The following is a 25,472-nucleotide window of genomic DNA, read 5'->3' as shown; positions in this document are numbered from 1 at the left end:
TTCTTTTTTTGAGACAGAGTCTTGTTCTGTTGTCCAGGCTGGAGTATGGTAGCACTATCTTGGCTCACTGCAACCTCTGCCTCCTAGGTTCAAGTGATTCTCCTTGCCTCAGCCACCCAAGTAGCTGGGATTACAGGTATGTGCCACCACGCCCAGCTAATTTTTGTATTTTTAGTAGAGACAGGGTTTCACCATGTTGGTCAGGCTGGTCTTGAACTCCTGACCTCAGGTGATGCACACACCTCAGCCTCCCAAAGTGCTGGGATTACAGGCTGGAGCCACCGCACTGGGTTAACTTCTTTTAGTCTGTAACTAAGATCTCAATCCTGAAGACCTTCCTCTGTAAATTTACTTAATCTAAATGGCTCCAGGTACTGGGGTGATTACCCTTATCTTGTCTCCTGCTAAATCATGGAGGTTTGGGGAGTTTCTTAGTCTTGATAGGACAAGAGTACCACCATCTTAACAAGACTCCACCACCTTAAAGTATCAAGTTTCCATTTCTCAGAACTGCCCATTGCCACCTGACCAAACCGCAAAAGTCAGCCCCACCTATATCTTCAACAGAGCATAACAACCCTAACCAAGCATATCAAAGTCCCCAGCAGTCTCCAACCAGCCAGCACTCCCCTAACCCTTCCCCAGTAGGACCACACCCAGAGCACACTTCCCCCACTGGGCCCTTTTTAAACTCCTCAGGCTATAAGAGAAGTTTGCCCCTGATCCTGCTAGCCAGAAGCCCTTCTCAGGTTTACTCTCAATAAACCTGTCTCAAGTGTTTGAGCCACTCCTCTTGTTTCGTTTTCCTTCTCGTCTCTCCCTCTGCTCTAATAGGACCCCCAGTAAACTTCTTTTTGAAGGCCTGGGGAGTTTTTTCAGACCTCCCAATAAAACTTGTTTAATCCTAAACAGGTCCCATTAAGAATTCCTTCGTTATTTTGTCATGCTTTATAAGGCCCAGGAAAGGCCTAGGCAAAACTCTTGTTGGGCTTTTGTTACATTCTAGCCTTTCAGTGCTGAAACAGTTGTTATGGAGGCCTGTGTTAGTGAGACCTGGCCTGCCATGGAAAGACTGAGTTGGGAGTGAGTGGTGCTAAAATGAGACTTTTGATTTTTTTTAAGTGCTGTATTTATAATTTTCTATTGGGAATATGATCACATATTGTGATTTTTTTAAAAGAGGCTGCCGGGCGCAGTGGCTCACGCCTGTAATCCTAGCACTTTGGGAGGCTGAGGTGGGCGGATCACAAGCCAGGAGATTGAGACTATCCTGGCTAATTCGGTGAAACCCCGTCTCTAATAAAAATGCAAAAAAATTAGCTGGGCGTGGTGGCAGGCACCCATAGTCCCAGCTACTCAGGAGGCTGAGGCAGGAGAATGGTGTGAACCCGGGAGGCGGAGCTCGCAGTGAGCCGAGGTCCACTGCACTCTAGTCTGGGTGACAGACTGAGACTCCATCTCAAAAAAAAAAAAAAAAAGAAAGAAAAGAGGCCAAGCACACCTGTCATCCCAGAAAATTAGGAGTCCAAGGCAGGTGGATTGCTTGAGCTCAGGAGTTCAAGATCAGCCTGGCCAACATGATGAAACCCCATCTCTACAAAAAATACAAAAATTAGCCGGGCATGGTGGCACACATCTGTAATTTCAGCTACTTGGGGGGTGAAAGTCTTGCTTGAACCTGGGAGGTCAAAGCTACAGTGAGCCAAGATTGTACCACTGCACTCCAGCTGGGGCAACAGAGTGAAACACCCTGTCTCAAAAACCAAATAAAATATATTTATATTTTAATATATGTATCTTTATATTTTATATATATAATATTTAACATATATCAATAGGAGATGGCAAATCACTTAGAAGTAGTCATGGAGGTAAATATATATATCACTTATTTATTTTTATACATATAATAAAAATAAAAAATATATACATTATATATAATATATAAAAATACACCAGGCGCGGTGACTCATGCCTGTAATCCCAGCACTTTGGGAGGCCAAGGCGGACGGATCACAAGGTCAGGAGATTGAGACCATCCTGGCTAACACGGTGAAACCCTGTCTCCACTAAAAATATAAAAAATTAGCCGGGTGTGGTGGTGGGCCCCTGCAGTCCCAGCTACTCTGGAGGCTGAGGCAGGAGGATGGTGTGAACCTGGGAAGCAGAGCTTGCAGTGAACCGAGATCGTGCCACTGTACTCCAGCCTGGGAGACAGCAAGACTCTGTCTCAAAAAAAAAAAAAAAACAGACTCAACTTATATAATATATATGTATTATCTATAATACATATTATATAAAAACCCAATATATATATTTATAATATATAATATTAATATATAAATATATAATATATAATTTAATGATATATAGCTTTTATGTAATTATATATTGTTATATATCTTTTTTATAAATAAAATAAAAGATATATATTATGTAATATATATGTAACATAATATATAATATAATATATATTATGTAATATTATGTAATATATATCTTTTATTTTTATTATATATAAAATAAATATATAATAAAGTGCTATATAAAATTAATGATAATTATATAATATATATCTTTTATTTATTTTTATTATACATAAAAATAAATATAAAAATAAGTGATATATATATTTATTTCCATGACTACTTCTGAGTGACTTGCTGTCTCCTGTTGACCTTCTTGTCTCAGTAAATTAGCAGTTAGGAAACAAGGTCTTTTTCATTCTCCCCCTCCCCTAGCCTTTTTGCCTTGTCCTGGGTATTTCACCTTATCTCATTGTTGGGATTTTGCTGTGACTTGGTCTTGAAGTCTCTCTCGGGCGAGGATGTATAAACTCTAGCCCTGTCCTGATGGGGCTTCAGGGGAAGTGGGCGTTTGGACAGTGCCTTTCATGGGATTCTTCTTTCTCTGGTAGACAACCTGAAGCCTGTGTCCAACTGGTTACCAGGTGTCCCTCTCCCAGGAGACTTATTTGTACTGGCAGGCACCCTTTTGCTCGTGTCTGACCTGTGTCCAGTTTGTTCTTACCAACACAGCCACTCTCTGGGAGGAGAGCCCTGACCAGGAGGAGAGTCAGGCTCAAGTGTGTGGGTCAGGTGACACAGAGGCAGCAGTGCAACAAAACACAGGAAATCACAGCAGTGCTTTCTTACTCACAGATCCAAGGAGAAGAGTGGTGACCACAGGGTTGATGGGATGTTCAGAGGCAGCAGGGAGCTCATCCAGTGGATGGGGAGCAAGAGAGAGAAGGATCTGCAGGACTAAAGCCTTTACTCAGGTCCAGAGCATCACCGCAGCAGGTTTCCTGTGGGGAGTTCCCACTGGTGGCTTTAAAACAAGCTTGTCCAACTCACGGTCCACGGGCTGCATGTGGCCTAGGATGGCTTTGAATGTGGCCCAACACAAATTCATAAACTTTCTTAAGACACTATGAGATTTTTTTTGCATTTTTTTGTGTCTTTTTTTTTTAGCTTATCAGCTTTCATTAGCATTAGTGTATTTTATGTGTGGCCCAAGATGACTCCTCTTCTCATGTGGCCCAGAGAAGCCAAAAGGTTGAACAGCCCTGGTTTAAAGCAAGTAGGCACGGGTTGGGCTGTGACTGAAAGGTGGTCACTGCGGCATACCTGCACAGCACTTGCAGGCTGTGAGGTTTACTGGAGTGAGTCAGGAAGATTGTATCTAGCTATCCCGTGGGGAGGTGGTCACCGGGATAGGGCAGACATCTTCATGGATGACACTGAGGAACTGGGAGGAGGTGGAGAACTGCAAATTGGAATTAAGCCCTGCTTCTGGTACAGGAAAGTGTAACTTGTATTCAAAATGGAACCATACAAATGCAAATTAAAACCACAATGAGATTCCACCTTATTTCTGCAAGAATGGCCATAATTAGAGTCAAAAAACAATATATATTGGCATGGATGTGGTGAAAAGGGAACATGTTTACACTGCTGATGGCAATGTAAATTAGAACAAATACTTTGTAAAATAGTATGCCTCAAAGAACTAAAAGTAGACCTACCATTTGATCCAGCAATCCCACTACTAGGTATCTACACAAAGGAAAAAAAGTCATTTGAAAAAGACACATGCATTCATGTTTATAGCAGCACAATTTGCAATTGCAAAGATATGAAACCGACCTACATGCCCATTGACCAAGGAGTAAATAAAGAAAATGTGGTATATATACACCATGGAATACTCAGTCATAAAAAGGAACAAAACAATGTCTTTTGCAGCAACTTGGATGGATCTGGAGGCCATTACTCTAAGTGAAGTAGCAGGAATGGAAAACTAAATACTGTACATTCTCACTGTTTTTTTGTTTTGTTTTGTTTTGTTTTGAGATAGAGTCTCACTCTGTCACCTGGGCTGGAGTGCAGTGGGGCAATCTCACTGCAACCTCTGCCTCCCGGCTTCAAGCAATTCTCCTGCCTCAGTCTGCCAAGTAGCTGGGATTACAGGTGTGCGCCATCAGGCTAGGCTGATTTTTATATTTTTAGTAGAGACAGGGTTTCACCATGTTGTTTAAGCTGGTCTTGAAACCCTGACCTCAAGCAATCCACCCACCTTGGACTCCCAAACTGCTGGGATTTCAGGCATGAGCCACCATACCCAGCCAAAAAAATATGGAATGCTTCACGAATTTGAGTATCATTCTTGCACAGGCGCCATGCTAATCTTCTCTGTATCATTCCAATTTTAGTATATATGCTACCAAAGCAAGCACTGTTTTTACTTTTAAGTGGAAGCTAAGTTATGAGGATGCAAAAACATATGGAGTGATATAATGAACTTTGGGGACTTGAGGTGGGCTGAGATTGGGAGTTGGGTGAGAGATAAAAGACTACATACTGGGTCTAGTGTATACTGCTTGGATGACAGGTATAATAAAATCTCAGAATTCACCAGTAAAGAATTCATCCATGTAACCAAAAACTACCCATACCCCAAAAACTATTGAACTAAAAAAAGCAAACAGAACCATAAAACTGTAAGAATTTACCACACTGATTTATTCCTTACAATGGCACTGTATGTATCTATCAGGATTCTTAGTCTTACTTTTTTTTAATTTTTATTTTTTGAGACAGAGTTTTGCTCTTGTCACCCAGGCTGAAGTGCAGTGGCATGATCTCAGCTCATGCAACCTCTGCCTCCCAGGTTCAAGCACTTCTCCTGCCTCAGCCTCCTGAGTATCTGGGATTACAGTTGTGCGTCACCACACCCGGCTAATTTGTTTTTTTTTTTTTTTTCCATTACAGAGGGGGTTTTGCCATGTTGGCCAGGTGGGTCTCAAACTTCTGACCTTAGGTGATCTGCCTGCCCCAGCTTCCCAAAGTGCTGGGATTACAGGCATGAGCCACCACACCTGGCCTAGTCTCACCTCTTAATAAAAGAAGAACCGATTAATTATGGAAAAAGAAATGGAGAAAAAGAGGGAGAAGGAAGGAGGAAAGAAGGGGGAAAGAGAAAAGAGAAGGGCAGAGAAGGAAAGGAAACTGTTACAAAATGTAGGCGGCCAGTACTGTGTACATTTTGCACATAGAGAAAAAGAAGGCTGAGAGACATAAAACATGTTGCCTAAATCAGTTAAGTGTTGGAACTGACTTTCAGACCCAAGGGTGTATTTATGAAGTCCATATTCTAGCACACACCAGTGAATGAGATATGCTGCTTTCCAGGATAGGTTGGGAAGCTACTGCCCTCCTCAACTCCTCAGAGCAAGGTTGCTCTTCCTGTGTTCTGGGAGTCCCCATCATCTCAGGGAGGGAGCCATCGAGGCTATAGAAAGTTATAAATAATTTTTTGGTGCCACAAAAGAAATAGCACTCGAACATACATTTAATTTTCTCAGCAAGGCAATTTTACTTCTATAGAAGGGTGTGACTCACGATGGAGCAATGAATGGCAAGAGCACACCTGAACAAGGGAGGGGAAGGGTTTTTTATTCATGATGTAGGTAGCCCCTACTGCCGTGTCCACTATTGGCTAGGGTTGGACCACACAGTCTAAGCTAATTCTGAATGGCTGTTTTAAAGAGAGCAGGGGTATGAACTGGAGTGGTGGGGTGAATAGTTTGGCAGGAAGGGCGGTTACAGAACAGGTGACTCAGGATGACTCAGGACAGAGCAGGTGACCAGGGGTGACTCAGGACAGAGCAGGTGACCAGGGGAACAGATATGAACTACTGATTAGAACTGGTGGAAAAGGTTGTTTATTGAAACTAGGGGCAAGGAGAACGAGGAAGTTAAACTTTAAAATGGAGAACAAAGAACTGAACATACTGACATAATGATTCTTTGAAGAGAAATTTAGAATTCATTATATTCAACAACTCCATCCTCTTGAGTTTTACAGTTCTTTCTCTTCAAACTTCCCTAACATGTCTTGTCTTAGTTGTTCTGCTTGATTCTCTAAAAGAAGAAGCTTCTCTGAATAAGGTCGAGGAGAGTTAAGGGAGGTTTTAGTAAGTGCTATCTCTATGAGTCTCTGCACCAGCCCACGGATGCATGGTACGACACAACACCCAACAAGAATGAGTACACCTATTACAGCTGCAAGAGGAGTAAGAATTGAGGCTATGATTTCTTTCCATTTAGTGAACCACCTTTCTAGCCACCCTGAGAAAGTGTTATTTACTTCTGAGTTTTTGGCTAATTCATTGGACAGAAAGGTTAGACTTTGCAATGCCTTGGTTATACTTCCATCAGGGGTGGTATTGTTTGGGATGAAGGTACAATACTGAGTTTTAATCATGATGCAAATTCCTACTCTTTCTGCTAATATCATGGCTAAGGTTATTCTATTTTCCCAAGCCATCTGGCTAGTAGCCCCTAATTGCTCAGCTATTCCTTTAACAGCATCTCTAGTGTAGTTAATAAACCGCTGTTGGTTGTAATAAGTGTAATTTATCCAATCTACATTCTTATTGTCACCCACCAAAATATTGACTCAAATCCTGCAGATATTTGATCTTGGGCTTTAAATTTATCTAGTGTTCCTCATGGGACTCTAGTTGCATCTAAATAAACATGAGGGTTGAAAGACCCTTAAAGGGCTTCCCTTGTTTTACGATGTTGTATTTTCCCTCTCTCTGGTTGATGAAATGCCAAGGTGAAAGGGATAGCCAGTTGGACTAGAGCACAAGTGCTGCTCCAGTTACTTGGCAGAGTGTCCAGTAAAGGCCCACCACAATACTGCCACACATCTGCTCGGGGATGAACAAGGGCTGACTGGTAAGCTCCTGAAAAGTCTTAAGCTCAGTGCATCCTTTCAGGTCTCCAAGGAATGCTAAGTTCCCTCCTTGTCATGAGAGACACGAAATGAACTTAGTGTCAGGAGATGGAGGTTGGATGGCCCTCGTGGGCTGACCCACAGGGTGTCAAACTTTGGGATATAGCAGAGAGACAGCTTGGCATTACTTGTTACCCCAGGCGGTGGGATCCTGGAAAAGAGCTACTGTCCAGCCCATGCGTGGTCGACTGGAGGACCATCCTAGTGGAAAGGGGACAATCTGGGCCCCTGGCCTGCCGTGAGCACAGGCGTAACAATTGCTTTGTTTAGCGTGCGAACAGAATATTGGATCCATTCCAACCAGGCATTTGCATCTCAATATCCTGTCTCTATTGCTAAAGTTTATTTTAAATCATTTACTTTTCCAACGTCTACTTTGGTCCTATCACTGCGTATATAACGAGAGAAGGTTTGGTTAGTGGAGAACTTAGGGGAGGGAGAAGGCGGTGCAGGAGGTGAGGAGGCAATGAAGCACATTTCTAAGGATCTTATGGGATCCTTCTCTGAGATTTCTGTTCCTATAGCATAGAAACAGCTTAATGAAGGGGAAGACCTCTGGGGAGAAGAGATGGTAACCTGTACTGGATTACACTGGTTCAGCTGACAATGGGGAGGGTTAACTCCTTTAGTAAAACAAATATATGGTTTCAAGAAGCTGCAAGTACTAGTTGGGGCGGTCCATCCTTGCTCTTTAGTATTTTGTAGAGCATTGGACCAACTTCGTCAGAGAAGTTCTGCTCTAGGAGGACAAGATTCCCAGTTTATACTGGAATCTTCATCAAACTCTTCCCAAACTAACTTATCCCAGTTAACAGACTTCTAGTCTGAGGAGAGCTAGGAAGGATAAAAATACTTTTCTGAGGTGGTGAGTTGCCTCTGGTTTGGCAAATCTCCACAGGGTATCACAAGGCAAGCATCAAAAGTAATAGTTTGGGGTGAACTTGACCTAGTTACATTAATAACGAGAGGACTAGCAATAGAAGGGGAAAAGAAAGAGATGCAATATAAGAAGATCAAACCCGTTTTAGCTGTAGCTTGGTTGGAATTGGCCCTGGAATAGCTATCCATGATTTTGGAGGGGGTGTTGCTCTTTTGACCCAGCTGTGATGAGTCACTTATTCGAACTGTGATCTCGGTGGTTAGAAGCACTAGGTAGAGTCCTTCCCAAGCCAGTTTGAGTTTTCCTTCCATCCAACATTCGACGAGGTTGTGGTGAAGGGTGCAACTCGTGGGTGGAGCAATGGTGAGAGCCCACCTGAACAAGGGAGGAGAAAGGGGTTTTTATTCTGACACAGGTAGCCCCTACTGCTGTGTCATTCCCTTATTGGCTAGGGTTGGACGACACAGTGTAAGCTAATTCCGAGTGGCTGTTTTAAAGACAGCAGGGATACGAGCTGGAGTGGTGGGGTGAGTAGTTTGGCAGGAAGGGCGGTTACAGAACAGGTGACTCAGGATGACTCAGGTCAGAGCAGGTGACCAGGGTGACTCAGGACAGAACAGGAGAACAGAGCTGAACTACTGATTAGAACTGGTGGAAAAGGTTGTTTACTGAAACTAGGGGTGAGGAGAATGAGGAAGTTAAGCTTTAAAATGGAGAACAAAGAACTGAATATACTGACATACTGATTGTTTGAAGAGAAATTTAGAACTCATGGTATTCAACAAGACATCTCTCTCATGGAGTTAGATTTGTTCCTATGCATGAGAGCTGGTAGAGAAGTCCACACAAACTGTTCCTTTTGTGTCTATTGTGAAGCCTGGAGTCACCATCAGTCAGCCAGGCAGGCTGTTGGGGAGGAAGGATGGATGTGGTTGGGACCAAGTACAAACTGGAACCTGTGTCACCAATCCCACCTTGACGCCATGGGAATAATGGGCTGTAGGAAAAACACACAGCAGCACCCATACGTGTCCTGTACTTGGATAGGCTAGAGATGGCTTTGATGGCAGCTGCAGGAGCTGCAGGTCCATCAACTCGCAGATCAGCAACAGCGCACATCAGCTGCCTCATTCTGATGTCCTGCACTGCCCTTTGGAACCTAAGACATGTAATGCCATTTCACTTCTGCTCTTCAAATCTCAGCATAATGTCTTGTGATCAATGCTAACCTTGAACCAGCCAGGGAAAGAAATTCTGGGTAGGTAGTTCTAGCTTAGCTACAGGACACAGTGCAGAACCACCACACTTACCTTGTGTATACCTCTCACTGAAGATTAGAAATACCAGAGATTTGCTTTTCCAATTCACCTTGCAACTTGAACGTATGCCCTAGGATAAGCCAATCAGATGCTGGGATTTCAATCTGGAGCCACAAGGCAGCAGAGTGTGAATTCTAACCGTTCCTTCAGTGTAGTTCCCAGACAGCAGAGCATGGTGTACACAGCATGAATCAGAACCATGTAGCTGGTTTTGAATCCCGACTGTAGTTATTCCCTGGGCCTCTGTGACCTTGCACCAGTCTCCTAAGCTCTCTAGGCCTGTCTCTCCATCTTTAAAATGGGCATAAAATGTCCAACATATCATTATGTAGAATGTGAATTGCATAAAATGTATGAGGTTTGAAACTTGGTTGGGTTGTTGCAAAGTATTTTTTTCCTTGAGTCTCTAGGATTCCTGGTAATTCCTTGGGCCACTCCATAGCCTTTTCTCAATGTATTCAATTTTCAGTCATTACTCAGTTTGATTCTGTTAACTAATGAAGGTATAAAGGTTTCCCACTGGAAGTATAGGAAGCATTTCATAGGGTGGGGTCAGGGTGTGGGTTCTCTGTACTGTGTGACTGTGTTATTGGCAGGACTTTTTCGTCCTTAGGCTGGCTAGCTCCTTCCTGGTGTCACTGATGTGTTAACAGTTGAGGATTTGCCTATAATCCAAGCACTTTAGGAGGCCGAGGCGGAAGGATCCCTTGAGCTCAAGACCAGGCTGGGCAATGTAGTGAGACCTCAGCAATACTAAAATTCAAACAAATTAGCCGTGCATGGTGGTGCACACCTGTAGTCTCAGCTACTTGAAAGGCTAAGGTGGGAGGATCACTTGAGCTCAAGAAATCGAGGCTGCAGGGACGCTGATGGTGGTGCCACTGCACTCCGGCCTGGGTAACAGAGATCCTATCTCAAAAACAAATGAACAAACAGTTGATCTTGCCCCTGCCTCTCCAAAAGGCAAAACAGTAATGCTTTCTGAGGTACCACCTCTAAGATGTTTGCTGTCAGCCTTTCTCTCTCCTCCTTTGATCATAAAGGCTCATTTGCTAGAGACTTGAGCATCGATCATCTTTCCAGATGGCCCAGTAGTTGCAGATGTAGGTTCACTTGGTGATGGGTACCAAAATCTTGTTTATGGGCTGCGTCTTTGGGCTTCACAGTGAGTGAATGTGTAGTCCATGACAATCCCAGGGTGAAATCTTCACCCAGGGTGGCTCTGAGCAGGAAATGGGAACCCACAGGGCAGTTCCTCTCATGAATCAGTAATTTTCTTAAAAATAAAGACATAGAAGACTGCAGAAAATAACAGCTTTATTACTGCAGATGTGAGAGCATTTACAAAATGCCAAGGAAAACCGTTCCCTGTTTTGAGCCTCTGGAGCCTGAACTTTCACCATGTACCAGGAAAGAATGCCCCTCTTTCGAACTTTCAAACAGTTGGGATTTTTTATCATCCCAGTTATTTTCTCAAGTTTGCCTCCATTGGGTCCTGTTCAGAGTTTCTTGGGCTGCTTGTACTAGTCACAGCTCCACTTCTTCTCAGGAAGAGGTGGGCACAAGACACATCTGAGCCCCTTAGTATTGGGATGGCAGCCAGGAAATGATCAAAGGGTAGCATTTAGGAAATCAGCAAACTAAAGCCTCACATCTAAGATGGACAAATCCATTCTCAACTCAAACAGCAGGTTGGGTAATGCTTTCATGAGAGATACTATTATGTTTTTGTGTACACAGCACACATTTTATTAGTCTACGAACAGATTCAGGAAAGACCTCCAGGCTTTTTCCCCAAATGATTGACATAGTGCAAAACAAAACAAAAAAGAGGAGGGGCACAAATGAATAGCTCACTTAGAAGCTGAATAGAATGGGAAGCCATTTCTTTTCATAAAATCTTTTAGTTTTTGGCCAGGTGTGGTGGCTCATGCCTGTAATCCCAGCACTTCGGGAGGCTGAGGTGGGTGGATCCCCTGAGGTCAGGAGTTTGAGACCAGCCTGACCAACAAGGTGAAACCTCATCTCCACTAAAAATAAATTAGCTGGGCGTGGTGGCAAGCTACTGTAGTCCCAGCTACTCAGGAGGCTGATACCGGAGAATTGCTTGAACCTGGGAGATGGAGGTTGCAGTGAGCTGATATTGTGCCACTGTACTCCACCCTGGGCAATGGAACAAGATTCCATCTCAAAAAAAAAAAAATTAATTTTTATATTAATTTGTATTATGCAGTCCAACATGTCATCTTTTCATAAAATCTTGGTAGAGGTGCACTCCAGGGATGATCTGGCCCTCAGTCAAGGGCTGACTTTTCCTGTAGCTATGCTGACCATAGCAGGTCACTAAAAGCTGATTGTTAATGGAGGAAACAGTGGCTGCTTGTATCCTAGGTCTTCTGATAGAAGCAGCAGTTTCACAGTCACCAAAGGTATTGTTCACAACACACCTCAGCAACACACGACCAAGATAGCATATGTTTTAGAACTTATCCATTGGAAGGACATATTTAATACAAACCAGAAATTCATCAAATTACTGGCCACTTAAAACATATAGAAGAGGACTGTCCCAATAGAAAGGGCTCACAATCTGAGCTGGCCTTTTACAACGGCAAATAGTATTACAGTAACATTGTAAACAAACAAACAAATATGAAAAAAAAAGTAGTATAATATGTAATTATTAAAGACCTCTCTTTTAGGTAAGATTTTCAGAAAACCCAGGGACAGATTTTATGTCACAGAATGGTCCATATCGTCCAAAAATATCTTTTGACTGGACAGTAAAATAGTATCTGTTGGAAGCTAAAAACTGAGATAAAGTACAGGCCATGGGGAGTGGTAAAGCTTTAATTTCTCCAATCTTCTTCCAAATCAATTTATTATTAGAGTTCTCATGACACAGGAAGAGGTGGTAGCTTTCTACAGGAGCGCACTTGGGATTGATTTTGGTTATATTCCAAGTCAGGGCAATGCCATTTGGTCTGAAAACCCGTTTCACTTTGAGCTCAGGCTTCTGGGGAGGAAGTGTGTCTCGGGTTTTGTCTACTAATTCAGGTAGTGGTGCTGGTGGTTCTGGGAGAGGTGGCAGGTGCTCAAAGGACTCAGGAACCTAAAAACACAATTATAAGAAAGTATAGCTTTTAAAGTGGTCAATTGCAGTTGTAGAAATATATACTTCCCATTCTTCAATCCATTTATCAAAATAATAAAAGGGTATTTCAATAATATGTGAGGCTGGATCCAGTCCTTTAAGCATAATCCTCTTTTGGATTTAAGATTTCTACACCCTGGAATGTCAATAATCCAGAATGGGTTAGGTTCTAGACATGTGGGATAAATATTCCATCTCATTTCCAAATTGCGTTCTCAAACACTGTACTAATTTACATGAAAAGTGTCAGCGTGGCTGGGTGCGTTGCCTCACCTGAGGTCAGGAGTTTGAGACCAGCCTGGCCAACATCGCGAAACCCGGTCTCTACTAAAAATACAAAAATTAGCTGGGTGTGGTGGTGCACGCCTGTAATCCCAGCTACTTGGGAGGCTGAGGCAGGGGACTCACTTGAACCCAGGAGGTAGATGTTGCAGTGAGCCATGATCACGCCACTGCACTATAGCCTGGGCGACAGGGCAAGATTCGGTATAGTCTGGGCAAGATGTGGTGTCAAAAAAAAAAAAAGTGTCAGTGTATGAGAACACCCTTTTCCTCCCATCCTCATCAACAATGGCTATTGCTTCTTTTCCAATTTGTTCAATTTAAAAAAAGTATTTGTTTTAACTTCTGTAGCTTCTGTAAAACTCAACTGAATGATTTTAACTGTATAAATAAGTAGATTAACAACAGCATATTAAATTGTTTTCTAAGCTGAAATGTGACCCAAATGTTTCTTCAAGAGTAAGATAGGTACTTCCCACTCAATTTGGAATAAATATCCCTTACAGAGCACTCTGAATCAGTACCTGGGCTGCATTTTGTGCCAATGGGGTTGTTTCTTTTGAGTTTGTAACAGCTTTCGAATGTGACTCCAGGGGGGATACTGGACTTTCTGTGAACAACACAAGGTTTAAGAAGTAAATTTTATCTGCAAGAATCAATTCCATAGCCTTTAAGATATAGTTTACATCTTTGGTGATAATTAAATGTGAATTAAAATTATAAAACTGAATTATGAAGATACACTTTTAGTTAAAGTTCAAGATACAGAGGTACCAAAAATAGAAAATTTTTAGGGTGACAAAAATTCCGCTTAAGGTAAACACTTTAGACACTGTGTAGCTGGGAACCAGATATGTTTACACATGAGACACAGACCTCTCTGATCAACGATCTTAGAGGCAAATTTTCTCGTTAGGCCAACAAAGATGTTCAAACACAGAGCCATTTATAATCTATACCCAAGTTTTAGAAATTCAAACTAAAAATCATGTGGGTTGGGATTAAAAAAATCTCAACTAATGAGGTCTGTGCTCATCTGGAAGGAATTACATATAAAATGTGGAGCGGGGAAAAGAAGAGGGGGAGGAGGAGAAACGAAAAGGAAAATAGATGGTGAGAATAAGAAAGGAGGCGAATAGGAAAAATGTGGGTGGGCGGGAGGGAAAGAAGGTACAAGTAGGTAAAAGAATGGATTGAAAACAACTGGGGAGGCTGGGCATAGAGGCTCATGCCTATCATCCCAGCACTTTAGGACACAGATGTCTTGAGGTCAGAAGTTCCAAATCAGCCTGGGCAACATGGTGAAATCTCATCTCTATTGAAAATACAAAATTAGCCGGGCATGGTGGTGCATGCCTGTAGTCCCAGCTACTCGGGAGGCTGACACAGAAGAATTGCTTAAACCTGGGAGGCAGAGGTTGAAGTGAGCTGAGATCAAGCCACTGCATTCTAGCCTGGGTGACAGAGGACAGAGCGAGACTGTCTCAAAAAAAAAAAAAAAAAAAAAGTATTTCCAGTTCTAAATCACTGAGACTGTCTTCCACAATGGTGGAACTAATTTACATTCCCACCAACAGTGTAAACGCATTCCTATTTCTCCATATCCTCACCAGCATCTGTTGTTTTTTGACTTTAATAATCGCCATTCTGACAGGCATGAGGTGGTATTTCACTGTGGTTTTGATCTGCATTTCTCTGACGATCAGTGATGTTGAGCTTTTTTTCATGTTTGTTGGCCAAATGTATGTCTTCTTTTGAGAAATGTCTGTTCGTGTCCTTTGCCCACTCTTTTTTTTTTTTGAGATGGAGTCTCACTCTGTCGCCCAGGCTGGAGTGCCGTGGCCGGATCTCAGCTCACTGCAAGCTCCGCCTCCCGGGTTTATGCCATTCTCCTGCCTCAGCCTCCCGAGTAGCTGGGACTACAGGCACCCGCAACCTCGCCAGGCTAGTTTTTTGTATTTTTTTTAGTAAAGACAGGGTTTCACCATGTTAGCCAGGATGGTCTCGATCTCCTGACCTCGTGATCCGCCCGTCTCGGCCTCCGAAAGTGCTGGGATTACAGGCTTGAGCCACCGCGCCCGGCCCTTTGCCCACTTTTTAATGGGGTTACTTTTCTTGTAAATTTGCTTAAGTTCCTTGTAGATTCTGGGTATTAGACCTTTGTCAGATAGACAGATTGCAAAAATTTTCTCCCATTCTATAGGTTGTCTGTCTGCTGATGACAGTTTCTTCTGCAGTACAGAGGCTCTTTAATTAGATCCCATTTGTCAGTATTTGCTTTTGTTGCAATTGCTTTTGACGATTTCATCATAAAATTGTCATTTGGCCTAGCAGTCTCATTACTGGGTATATACCCAAAGGAATATTAATCATTCTACTATAAAGATACATGCATGTATATGTTAATTGCAGCACTATTCACAATAGCAAAGACATGGAATCAACCCAAAAGCCCATCCATGATAGCCTAGATAAAGAAAATGTGGTACATATACACATGGAATACTATGCAGCCATAAAAAGAAATGAGATCCTGGCTGGGCGCGGTGGCTCAAGCCTGTAATCCCAGCACTTTGGGAGGCCGAAACGGGTGGATCACGAGGTCAGGAGATCGAGACCATCCTGGCGAACACCGTGAAACCCCGTCTCTACTAAAAAATACAAAAAAACTAGCCGGGCGAGGTGGCGGGCGCCTGTAGTCCCAGCTACTCGGGAGGCTGAGGCAGGAGAAGGGCGTAAACCTGGGAGGCGAGGCGGAGCTTGCAGTGAGCTGAGATCTGGCCACTGCACTCCAGCCCGGCTACAGAGCGAGACTCCGTCTCAAAAAAAAAAAAAAAAAAAAAAAAAAAAAAAAAAAAGAGAAATGAGATCCTATTCTTTGCAGGGACATGGATCGAGCTAGAAGCCATTATCCTCAGCAAAGTAATCCAGGAACAGAAAACTAAACACCACATGTTCTCACTTGTAAGTGGAAGCTAAACAATGAGAACACATGGACATAGGGAGGGGAATAACACGCACTGGGCCTGTTGGGGGAGGGTGGGGGGTGGAGAGAACATCAGGAAAAATAGTTAATGCATGCCAGGCTTAACACATAGGTGATGGGTTGATAGGTGCAGCAAACTACCATGGCACACATTTACCTATGTAACAAATCTGCACGTCCTGAACATGTACACCAGAACATAAAGTTAAAACACACACACACACACACACACACACACACACAAAACTGGGGAGAGTAAATACAGGGATGGTTAAGAAAAGGGGGTTTATACTGGAAAGTATGAAAGCTGGGTAGCTAAAAATCCCAGAATTAAGCAGTAAAAACCATTTTAGATCCTTTATATCCTATGATATAACTACTACATTTTATGAATCCTCCAAATGATATTTACTTGTATTTTTCTTTTGACAAAGATGAACAAGATTCTGTACTGTTGTTTCAGAGTTAGTCCCTTGTTTACTGGTATTTTTACAAAAACCTTCCTAGAAGAATTGATGAGTTTATTATTTTAGAGAGTCTGTTCAGCTCTTTTGTACTAGCTTTAAGAGACAGATTTGTAAAATTATAATCTGTAGGTTAAGAACTAATACAAATAACCTTTAAATTTTTAGCCAACAGCTGAATATTTAAAATATCCTAGCAAATATAATTTCTTGTAAACAATATTCCTTCTTTCAAAGCAGTAAGTCAAGAGGCCCTTAGCAAATTAAAACAGACTGCAATAGAAGCTCAACTTTATGATAATAAGAGACAAGACAGGACTTTCATTCCAACCCAATTAATGTTTATTTCCTTTTTAAAGTACATCTCTTGTAATCACAGTTGAGACTTGTATTGTTCTCCAGTCTAACAATGCTTTTCAATGGAGTGTTTGGACCACTTATATTTATTATCAGTGTGGTCAGGTTTAAATTGATTCTTTTGCCTTTTGTTCTCTATTAGTCTTGTTTGTTCTTCCTCTGCTGTTTTTTTCTCTTATTTTTTATTTTTTTCTGGCTTCTTAGATTGGGTATTTTAAAAATTTCGTTTATCTCCACTACTGGTTTTTTAGCTTTACTTCTATGTAAAAGACAAAACTGTTGCTCTAGACATTACCATATATATCTCTAGCTTCAAACAACATGACACCACTCCACTTAAGAGCCTTATAACAGCATACTTTCAATCCTGTGACTATCTTTTGCACTACTGTTTTCATCTACTGACTTCTATATACATTCTATAATAGTTTTATTCCTTTGTGTAGATCTGCTTTCTATCTGGTATCTTTTACTATCACTTGAAGAACTTCCTTTATTTCTGATAGCAAAGGTCTGCTGGCAATGCATTTTGTTGATGTGAAAAATTTTAATTTTGATTTATTCTTATTTTTGTAGAGATGGGGTTTCGTTATGTTGCCTAGGCTGGTCTCAAACTCCTGGCCTCAAGCCATCCTCCTGGCCTCAAGCCATCCTCCTGACCTGACCTCCCAAAGTTGCTTTCATTTTTGAAAGATATTTTCTAGATAAAGAATTACAGGTTGATAGTTATTTTCCTCCAGCCTTTTAATGAAGTCATTCAATTGTCTTTTGGCTTGCGTTGTTCTAGCCTAGAAACCTGTGAATTCTCTGTTCTTTCACCCACATTGTATCTTCACTTTTCTCCTTATCACTGGATTTCAGGAACTTGACTATGATATGTCTTGGTATGACTTCTTTTGCGCGTATCCTGGAGTTTATTAAACATCTTGGATATGTGGGTTTATACTTCTCATTAAATTTGAATGAGACCTTGTAAGTGATCCCCAGCCCCATGATTGTATTTCACTTCTTCTTCCTTAAATCTGTGAAAGACACTGTTGTCACTCTCCCTCTACATTTTCATGTTATACCCCAGTTTCTGTCTCTCTGTGCGTCCTCTCAGTAGCTATTGTTGTGGTTAGGGAAAAAAGTATGTACCACAGGAAGAAAAGAAATTTGTAAAAGTCCCCAACATGCCAGATGTCTTTCAGTGGGTTTATGAATAAACAAATTATGATGCATCCACACCACGGGCTACTCTTGCCAATAAAGAGGACCCCACTACTGATACACAACAATGTGGATGACCCTCAGAATTATGCTGAGTGGAAGAAGTCAATCTCAGAAGAACACATATTGCATTACCTAATTTATATAAATTTGTGAAATAACAGTTATAGTACAGAACAGATTCGTGTTTGCCAGGGATTGGGGCAGAAACAAGGTGTGAGTATAAAGGGGTAGCATGAAGGAGCCTTGTGGCTACAGGTTCTGTACTTTGACTGTGATGGCAGTTACATGAATCTGCACATGTGCTAAAACTGCATAGAGATATAAACATCTGCACACTAACATATTAAAACAAACTTCATAAGTAAACCCAGTGCATTGTGAGTTGTTACCCTTCCCTCCTTTTTACAAAAGAAAGATCTAAAAAATCATTTTACCTGTATTGCAGTTGGATAGGCCTTCTTTTGTCAAATCAATTATAAAATCAAGTTTCTTCTGTACAGCCTAAAAAAATTGTAAATAATAAAGCTTTGCCTCAATAGCTGAAAATGTTTTTAAAAACTTCAACATTTGGTAATTTTAAATGGTAATTTTAAATTACCATTCAGAAAAATTTGGTAATTTTAAGTGGTAATTTCAAACCATCCTGTGGTTTAACTCTACTATTAAAAAGTTCTTGTAAAATACTATATGGTTTCTGAGAATAAGACTAAGGAGAACGTAAATGAATTTGGTAAATGAGTATCGTTATGAATTATGCTTATCATTAGCTGTCTGCTTTTCAATGTGTAAGCTGGACTAAAACTAAATCATCCAACATGTAGCAAACACTAAAGTTCCTAGAACTAACATGTTTAAATGAACAATATTCAGAGTTAGTATTTCTTACTTACCGTAACTTCAGCATTAGGAGAACTGCTAGAATTTCCTGATGTAGTTTTTCTGGTATCTGAAAGAAATGAGACATTTGACAAATTGATTACACAATATTTATGGGCTTTGTGAAATATGAATGCTAAAACAAAATAATGGGGATGCTAATTAGCTGTTAATTATATAGTGATAAAAAGTAACTCAATTGACTTTACCTATTCCAAAGACTGAATGAATTTTTTTAAAAAAATGTAACTTTGGGTCAAGCCATTTTTTCTTTCTGTAACTTTGCAACTATATTAGTAACTCTTTTTTTGAAAATCCTTCTACCTAGAAATTTGCATGAGAAAATACAGTTGGAAATGCACGCACTTTTAATTCACAGTATCTTTAGACTACAACTGCCTGACATGGCTGAGAAGCGCCCTTCCTGGAACCAGTAGGAAGCCTAAGATAAATGATTAACATCCTTTGTAATTCTCTGATTCACAATCTTAACAGCCCAAACTGTGGGGACAAGTAAGTAGCTATAAGTGGAGGCAAAGCTTTAAAATTACGATGCAAATACTCTAACATAGTAGAAAATGAAATGAAAATGGGGAATTTTGGATAAGAAATTATGAGCCAAACAAGATGGCTATTTTTGACAGAGAGAAAATTTTTTTTTTGAGAAATGTTATCATTGGAAATGTAAGGTTAATTTTTTTTTTTTGAGACAGAGTCTTGCTCTGTTACCCAGGCTGGAGAGCAGTAGCATGATCTCAGCTCACTGCAGTCTCTGCCTCCCAGGTTCAAGCAATTCTCCTGCCTCAGCCTCCCGAATAACTGGGATTACAGGTACATGCCACCACGCCTGGCTAATTTTTGTATTTTTAATACAGATGGGGTTTCACTTTGTTGGCCAGGCTGGTCTTAAACTCCTCACCTAAGGTGATCTGTCTGCCTCGGCCTCCCAAAATGCTGGGATTACAGGCATGAGCCACCACACCCAGACTGACAAGAAAAACTTTAAATCTTAAGTTGACTATAAGATAACTTAATAAATAAAAAATAAAAACACAAAAAACAAACCATTACTACCATCAACAAAAGGCCAGGGCAAACGATTAAAAATAAGTAGTTTGACAACTTATAAAGTCATTAAACATATAAAAGAAACAAAAAGGCCATAAACTGATAAAACAGAAGGTTAAAATGAAATCTCAATTACATTAAGGAATCATTCATTTAGGTAATATTAACCATGATATAAGTTAGAACATTTGAGAGTACATTTAAATTTTTCATTTTATTAAAAGATATTATTCAATTTTTCACTTTTAAGCAAACATTGATTTAAGGCCTTCTAACTTGATAGATCATATTCTAATCAGCTATAAGATACCTGTTGGATTTGATGTAATTGGAGTTGTCAAATTAGGCCTTTCCACAGAAATCAACATAACATCATCATTGTTACTAAAATGATAAAAAGAAATTAAAAACAAAAACTAAACATGCATTATCAGGCTTAAACATGCAATTAGTGGTTAGGAGTCCTCTAACTTAACATTTCATAATGTTTTAATTGAACAATCGTGGGGGCAAATAGAAATGATAAAACCAAATACCCAAAAAAACTCCATTTATTACCAATTCAGTTATATGACCAAAGGTTCATCACAATCCAGTAATTAGATCCCTACCACGTTTTATGGGTCCTTCACAATGACTCAAAATACATATAAATATACAATGGACATAAATGTATAAAACATGCAAATTCATTTGAGCATATATACTTGCTTCTATAAAAATGAAACATCATTTAATAATGGAAATCTATTAAGACCCATAAAGACACCTGGACTCCTAAAGGTAGAAAACTATAACAAAGAAAATTATTTTAAAAAGAACTGCTCCTGTATCTCTCCAGTAGCAATATTGACCACAAATTTAATTGAGGCAATGATGATAAATGATGCTGATTATGGTTATAGAATATTTCAAGCCATTTTGACCCTGTTCTTTTATGAGTGACTTTTTTGTTTTTTTGAGATGGAGTTTTGCTGTTGTCCCCCAGACTGAAGCGCAATGGCGCAATCTTGGGCTCACTGAAACCTCTGCCTCCTGTGTTCAAGTGACTCTCCTGCCTCAGCCTCTTGAGTAGCTGGGATTATAGGCATATGCCACCACGCCTGGCTTTTATATTTTTAGTAGAGACAGAGTTTCACCATGTTGGTCAGGCTGCTCTTGAACTCCTGACCTCAGGTGATCCGCCCACCTTGGCCTCTCAGAGTGGTTGGGATTACAGGCGTGAGTCACCGTGCCCAGTCCAATTATACCATTTTCTTGCAGACATCTTATATTTTTACTGTTTGTATTTAGGTGTATGATCCATTTTGAGTTAATTTTTGTTTATGGTATGAAGTAAGAGCTGAGGTTCACTTTTCCCTCTATTTCAGCAACATTTGTTGAAAAGAACATATTTTCCTGTTAAACTACGTTGGTACCTTTGTCGTAAACCAATGAACTGCATGTGCACTCTCTAGTGTGCCCATTGGTCAACATGCCTATCTCTATGCCAACAACACTGTCTTAATACTACAGCTTTATAGTTAAGTCTTGAACAAAGATAGTATAGTCTTCTAACTTTATTCTTTGCCAACATTGTTTTCATTTTCTAGGTCTCTGCATTTTCAATGTATATAAAATTTTTTATTTTAAGAGACAAACTCTTGCTCTGTATCCCAGGCTGGAGTGCAGTGGTGCAAATGTATCTTGCTGAAGCCTAGACCTCCTGGGCTCAAAGAATCCTCTCACCTCGGCCTCCTAAGTAGCTGGGAAGATAGCATGTGTCACCAGGCCTGGCTAACTTTAAACAAAAAAAATTTTTTTTAATGTTTTTTATGTTGGCCAGGCTGGTTTTGAACTCCTGACCTCAAGTGATCCTCCTGCCCTGGCCTCCCAAGGTTCTGTGATTATAGGTGTAAGCCATCACACCTGGCCTTAAGTTTTTAACTAGTTTGTTACTTTCTACAAAAATGGCTGAGGCATTGATAGATATACGATTTGGGGTGAAGTAACATCTTAATGAATTCATGAAAGTTGCATATATATCTCACCACTTATTCAGGTCTCCTTTAATTTCTTCAGTAATACTTTGTAATTTTAGGTTAGGTAGTTTTGGTTTATTCCTACATATATTATGATCTCTGAAGTTATTGTAAATGGTATCCATTTTAAATTTCAAATTCCAATTGTTTCTTGCTTGTATGTGTGTATATATATAATTTCTAAACTATATATTGTACATATATAGGATGTAGTGTTTCCATATAGTGTGTGTGTGTATACACTATTTTAGAAACAAAAATATTTTCTATTTGCCTACATATTTACAATGTCTGTCAGTCTATATTACTTTGTGCAGATCCAAATTTCTATTTAATACTATTTTCCTTTTGCCTGAAAAATCTCCAAATTTTCTTGTAGTGTAGGTCTGTTGATGTATTCTTCTCACCTTTTTTTGGCTTAAAAAAATCTGTTTTCCCCCTACACTTTGGAAACATATTTTCACTGCATATAGAATTCTGAATGGACCTTTTTTTTTTTTTTTTTTTTTTAACCTGTCAATACTTTAGAAGTATCTATGATCTCAATTTTAGAGATGTCTTCTAGTTTGCACAGCTTACAGCATGAAGTCTGGTGCCATTCTACTTTTTGTTCCCTTTTTTTTTTTTTGAGATGGTGTTTCGCTCTTGTTGCCCAGGCCGGAGTGCAGTGGCACGATCTCGGCTCACCACAACCTCTGACTCCTGGATTCAAACTGATTCTCCTGCCTCAGCCTTCTGAATAGCTGGGATTACAGGCATGTGCCACAATGCCAGGCTAATTTTGTATTTTTAGCAGAGATGCAGTTTCTCCATGTTGGTCAGACTTTCTGTTCCTTTCTATGTGATGTGTCTTCTGTGAGGCCACTTTTAAAAATTTTCCCTTCCTCATTGACTTTCAGCAATCTGATGATGTGGTTTTGTATGCTTTTATGTTTCTTCTGCTTGAATTTAAGTTTTTTTTCATTTATGGATTGAGAGTTTGCATCAAGTATGGAAAATTTTCAGACATTGTATCTTCAAACATTTGCTCAGCCCCTGCCTTAGTGATACTCCAATAATATGTGTATTAGACTCCTTGATACTGTTCCATAGGTCTCTGATGCTCTGTTCATTGTTTTTTCGGTCTTTTTCCTCTCCATGCTTTAGGCTGAACATTTTCTATACCTATTTCACTGATATATTGGCAATAGCTCTTCTATGTCATCTGCTAAGTCCAAATTATTTCTAGGTAGATCACTTCATTCTTCTCCTTGTTAATGGGTCATTTTTTTTTTTACTATGTTGCATGCCTGGGAATTTCTCATTAGATGTCAGACACTGTAAAATTTATGCTGTTGGGTAATGGATGTTGTTCCATTCCTTCAAAAGAGTGTTAGACTTTGTTCTGGCATGCAATTAAATTACTTAGGATTACCCTGATTCCTTTGAAGCTTGATTTTGGCTTTTCTGTGTATAGATTCTTTGTAATCTCTGGGACTAATTGAGCCCCACTAAAGCAATCCCCATCTGTGGAACCTACCTGTTACTTCTGATTACAAATTTTCTTCATTTTAGCCAAGGGGAAAGCAAAATGTTCCCAATCCTCCTAGCCAGAGGGAAAAGAAGATGTATGACTTCTAGGAATCAATCACTTGGCCTTCTTTCCAATAGTTCTTTCCCCAGTCTCTCGTAGTTTCATCTTTTGCATGCAGATCTGTATTCAGCCAATATTTCAAGGACCCTTTGCAGATCTTCAGAGCTCTATCTAAATTTTTTTCTCTTCACTGTTCCACCTCATAACTTCTAGCCAACTCAGACTCTCCAATCTCTGACCTAAACTCAGCAAGACCACAAGGCTCTGTTTGGAATCCCTCCTCCATCCCTGCTGCTCTTGACCTGGAAAATGCGTCCAGGCAGTAAGCTGGGACAATGGTAGAGTTCATTTCATTCGTTTTACCAGTCATGATCCTGAACTCCTGGTTGAACAGTATCTGAAAACAATTTTTTTTTTTAGCCCGATTCGCCTTGTTTACAGCAAAATGTCAGTTCCTGTAGCTGTTGACTGCACGGGGAGAGGCAAGAATCATGTTCATTTTTCAGTTCATGCTCAACAGTTTTCCATGCAGATTTAAAAAAACACAAATTCAACAACTTTTTAAATAACACATTTCTCAGTGGGACTCTAACATTTGCCATTATTTCTAACTAAGAAACACAAATATTTAAATCTAAATTTTATTAAGAATATTTGATTTGGGCCAGGCGCAGTGGCTCAGCCTGTAATCCCAGCACTTTGGGAGGTGGAGGTGGGAGGATCACCTGAGGTCAGGAGGTCCAGACCAGCCTGACCAACATGGAGAAACCTCGTCTCTACTAAAAAATACAGAATTAGTTGGGCGTGGTGGCACAGGCCTTTAATCCCAGCTACTTGGGAGGCTGAGGCAGGAGAATCGCTTAAACCTGGGAGGCAGAAGTTGTGGTGAGCCGAGATCGTGACATTGCACTCTAGCCTGGGCAACTAGAGAAAAACTCCATCTCAAAAAAAAAAAAAGAATATTTGATTTTTGGCTGGGCGCCATGGCTCACGCCTGTAATCCCAGCACTTTGTGGGGTTGAGGTGGTTGGATCACCTGAGGTCAGGAGTTCGAGACCTGCCTGGACAACATGGCAAAACCCCGTCTCTGCTAAAAATACAAAAAATTACCAGGCGTGGTGGGAGCTCTACTCAGGAGGCTGAGGCAGGAGAATTGCTTGAACCCGTGAGGCACAGGTTGCAGTGAGCCAAGATTACACCACTGCACTCCAGCCTGGGTGACAGAGAGAGAATCCATCTCAAAAAAGAAAAAAAAAAAAAGAATATTTGATTTTCTATCCACTTTTACCCTCTAAATTGTCAAATTTCTTTTATATATATTTTTGTCTTCAAGTAATAGTCATAAATTGGATGAAAGACTGATAGCTGTATTTTTCGTTGCTAATCTGTAAGAAAATTTTAAGTAATTCTTCTCAGATGTTCATTATATGACAGTCAAAATACTTTATCAATCTCAAAATCCTTCACTTAATTTTTCTTTGGTTGAAGCTACAGTACTTCCAATTAATGCTATTTGAGAGTGTAAGAAACTGAGCAAAAAGTCTTTAAAAAGGAAGAATTTTTGGCAGTCTCACTATATTTACGAGGTAAATAATAATATTTGGGACCCACCAAGGTGAAGGAGCCCTGGCAAACAGTCCAAACTTTCAGATGGGATCCATGGTAGGCTATGTCTTAGAGACCAGAATGAACTAGAGGCAGAAGGAGCCTTACCAAGATTACTAAAAGGCTTGTGATACCATTCCCCGAGTAGATTAGGTGATCAAACCCCTACTCTATTTGGTAAGCAGAGGATTAGCCTTGTCTTTTGGCAAGACATCACTTAGAGCCTCAACAATTTTTCAGAAACTATCAAGCATGCCAAAACAAACAAAAAAACCAGAAACTGACAGAAAAACAATAGGAACAGATGCACAGGTGATCCAAATACTGGAGTTAAAACAAGAGCATTAAAACTATGATTAATAATTTTAAA

General features: G+C 40.3%; 1 protein-coding gene and 1 non-coding gene across 9 annotated transcripts in view; both read right to left on the bottom strand.

Moving 5' to 3' along the window:
- Positions 1-4,631: 4,631 nt before the first annotated feature.
- Positions 4,632-4,738, bottom strand: LOC114674547 (U6 spliceosomal RNA). Its single transcript, XR_003725693.2, has one exon. It is a non-coding gene; the product is annotated as a U6 spliceosomal RNA (small nuclear RNA).
- A 6,066-nt stretch (positions 4,739-10,804) lies between these two features.
- Positions 10,805-25,472, bottom strand: part of ATF7IP2 (activating transcription factor 7 interacting protein 2) — a 90,014-nt gene continuing 75,346 nt past the window's right edge. For 5 of the 8 annotated variants that reach the window (XM_077987206.1, XM_077987207.1, XM_077987208.1 and 2 more), the window contains 5 exons: positions 20,214-20,287; positions 18,850-18,905; positions 18,394-18,460; positions 13,465-13,550; positions 10,805-12,616 (listed from right to left, as the gene is read on the bottom strand). In XM_077987206.1, the coding sequence (XP_077843332.1) occupies positions 12,203-12,616; positions 13,465-13,550; positions 18,394-18,460; positions 18,850-18,905; positions 20,214-20,287 (697 nt within the window). In that variant the 3' untranslated portion in view covers positions 10,805-12,202. The remainder of the gene's footprint in view (positions 12,617-13,464; positions 13,551-18,393; positions 18,461-18,849; positions 18,906-20,213; positions 20,288-25,472) is intronic. The other 3 variants (XM_077987209.1, XM_015125606.3, XM_028841426.2) reach the window with 2 other exon arrangements.

This window comes from Macaca mulatta, chromosome 20, assembly GCF_049350105.2.
Source record: "Macaca mulatta isolate MMU2019108-1 chromosome 20, T2T-MMU8v2.0, whole genome shotgun sequence".
NCBI lineage: Eukaryota > Metazoa > Chordata > Mammalia > Primates > Cercopithecidae > Macaca > Macaca mulatta.
Note: the sequence above shows the minus strand (reverse complement) of the source record. Positions and strands in the feature narration are given on the sequence as shown.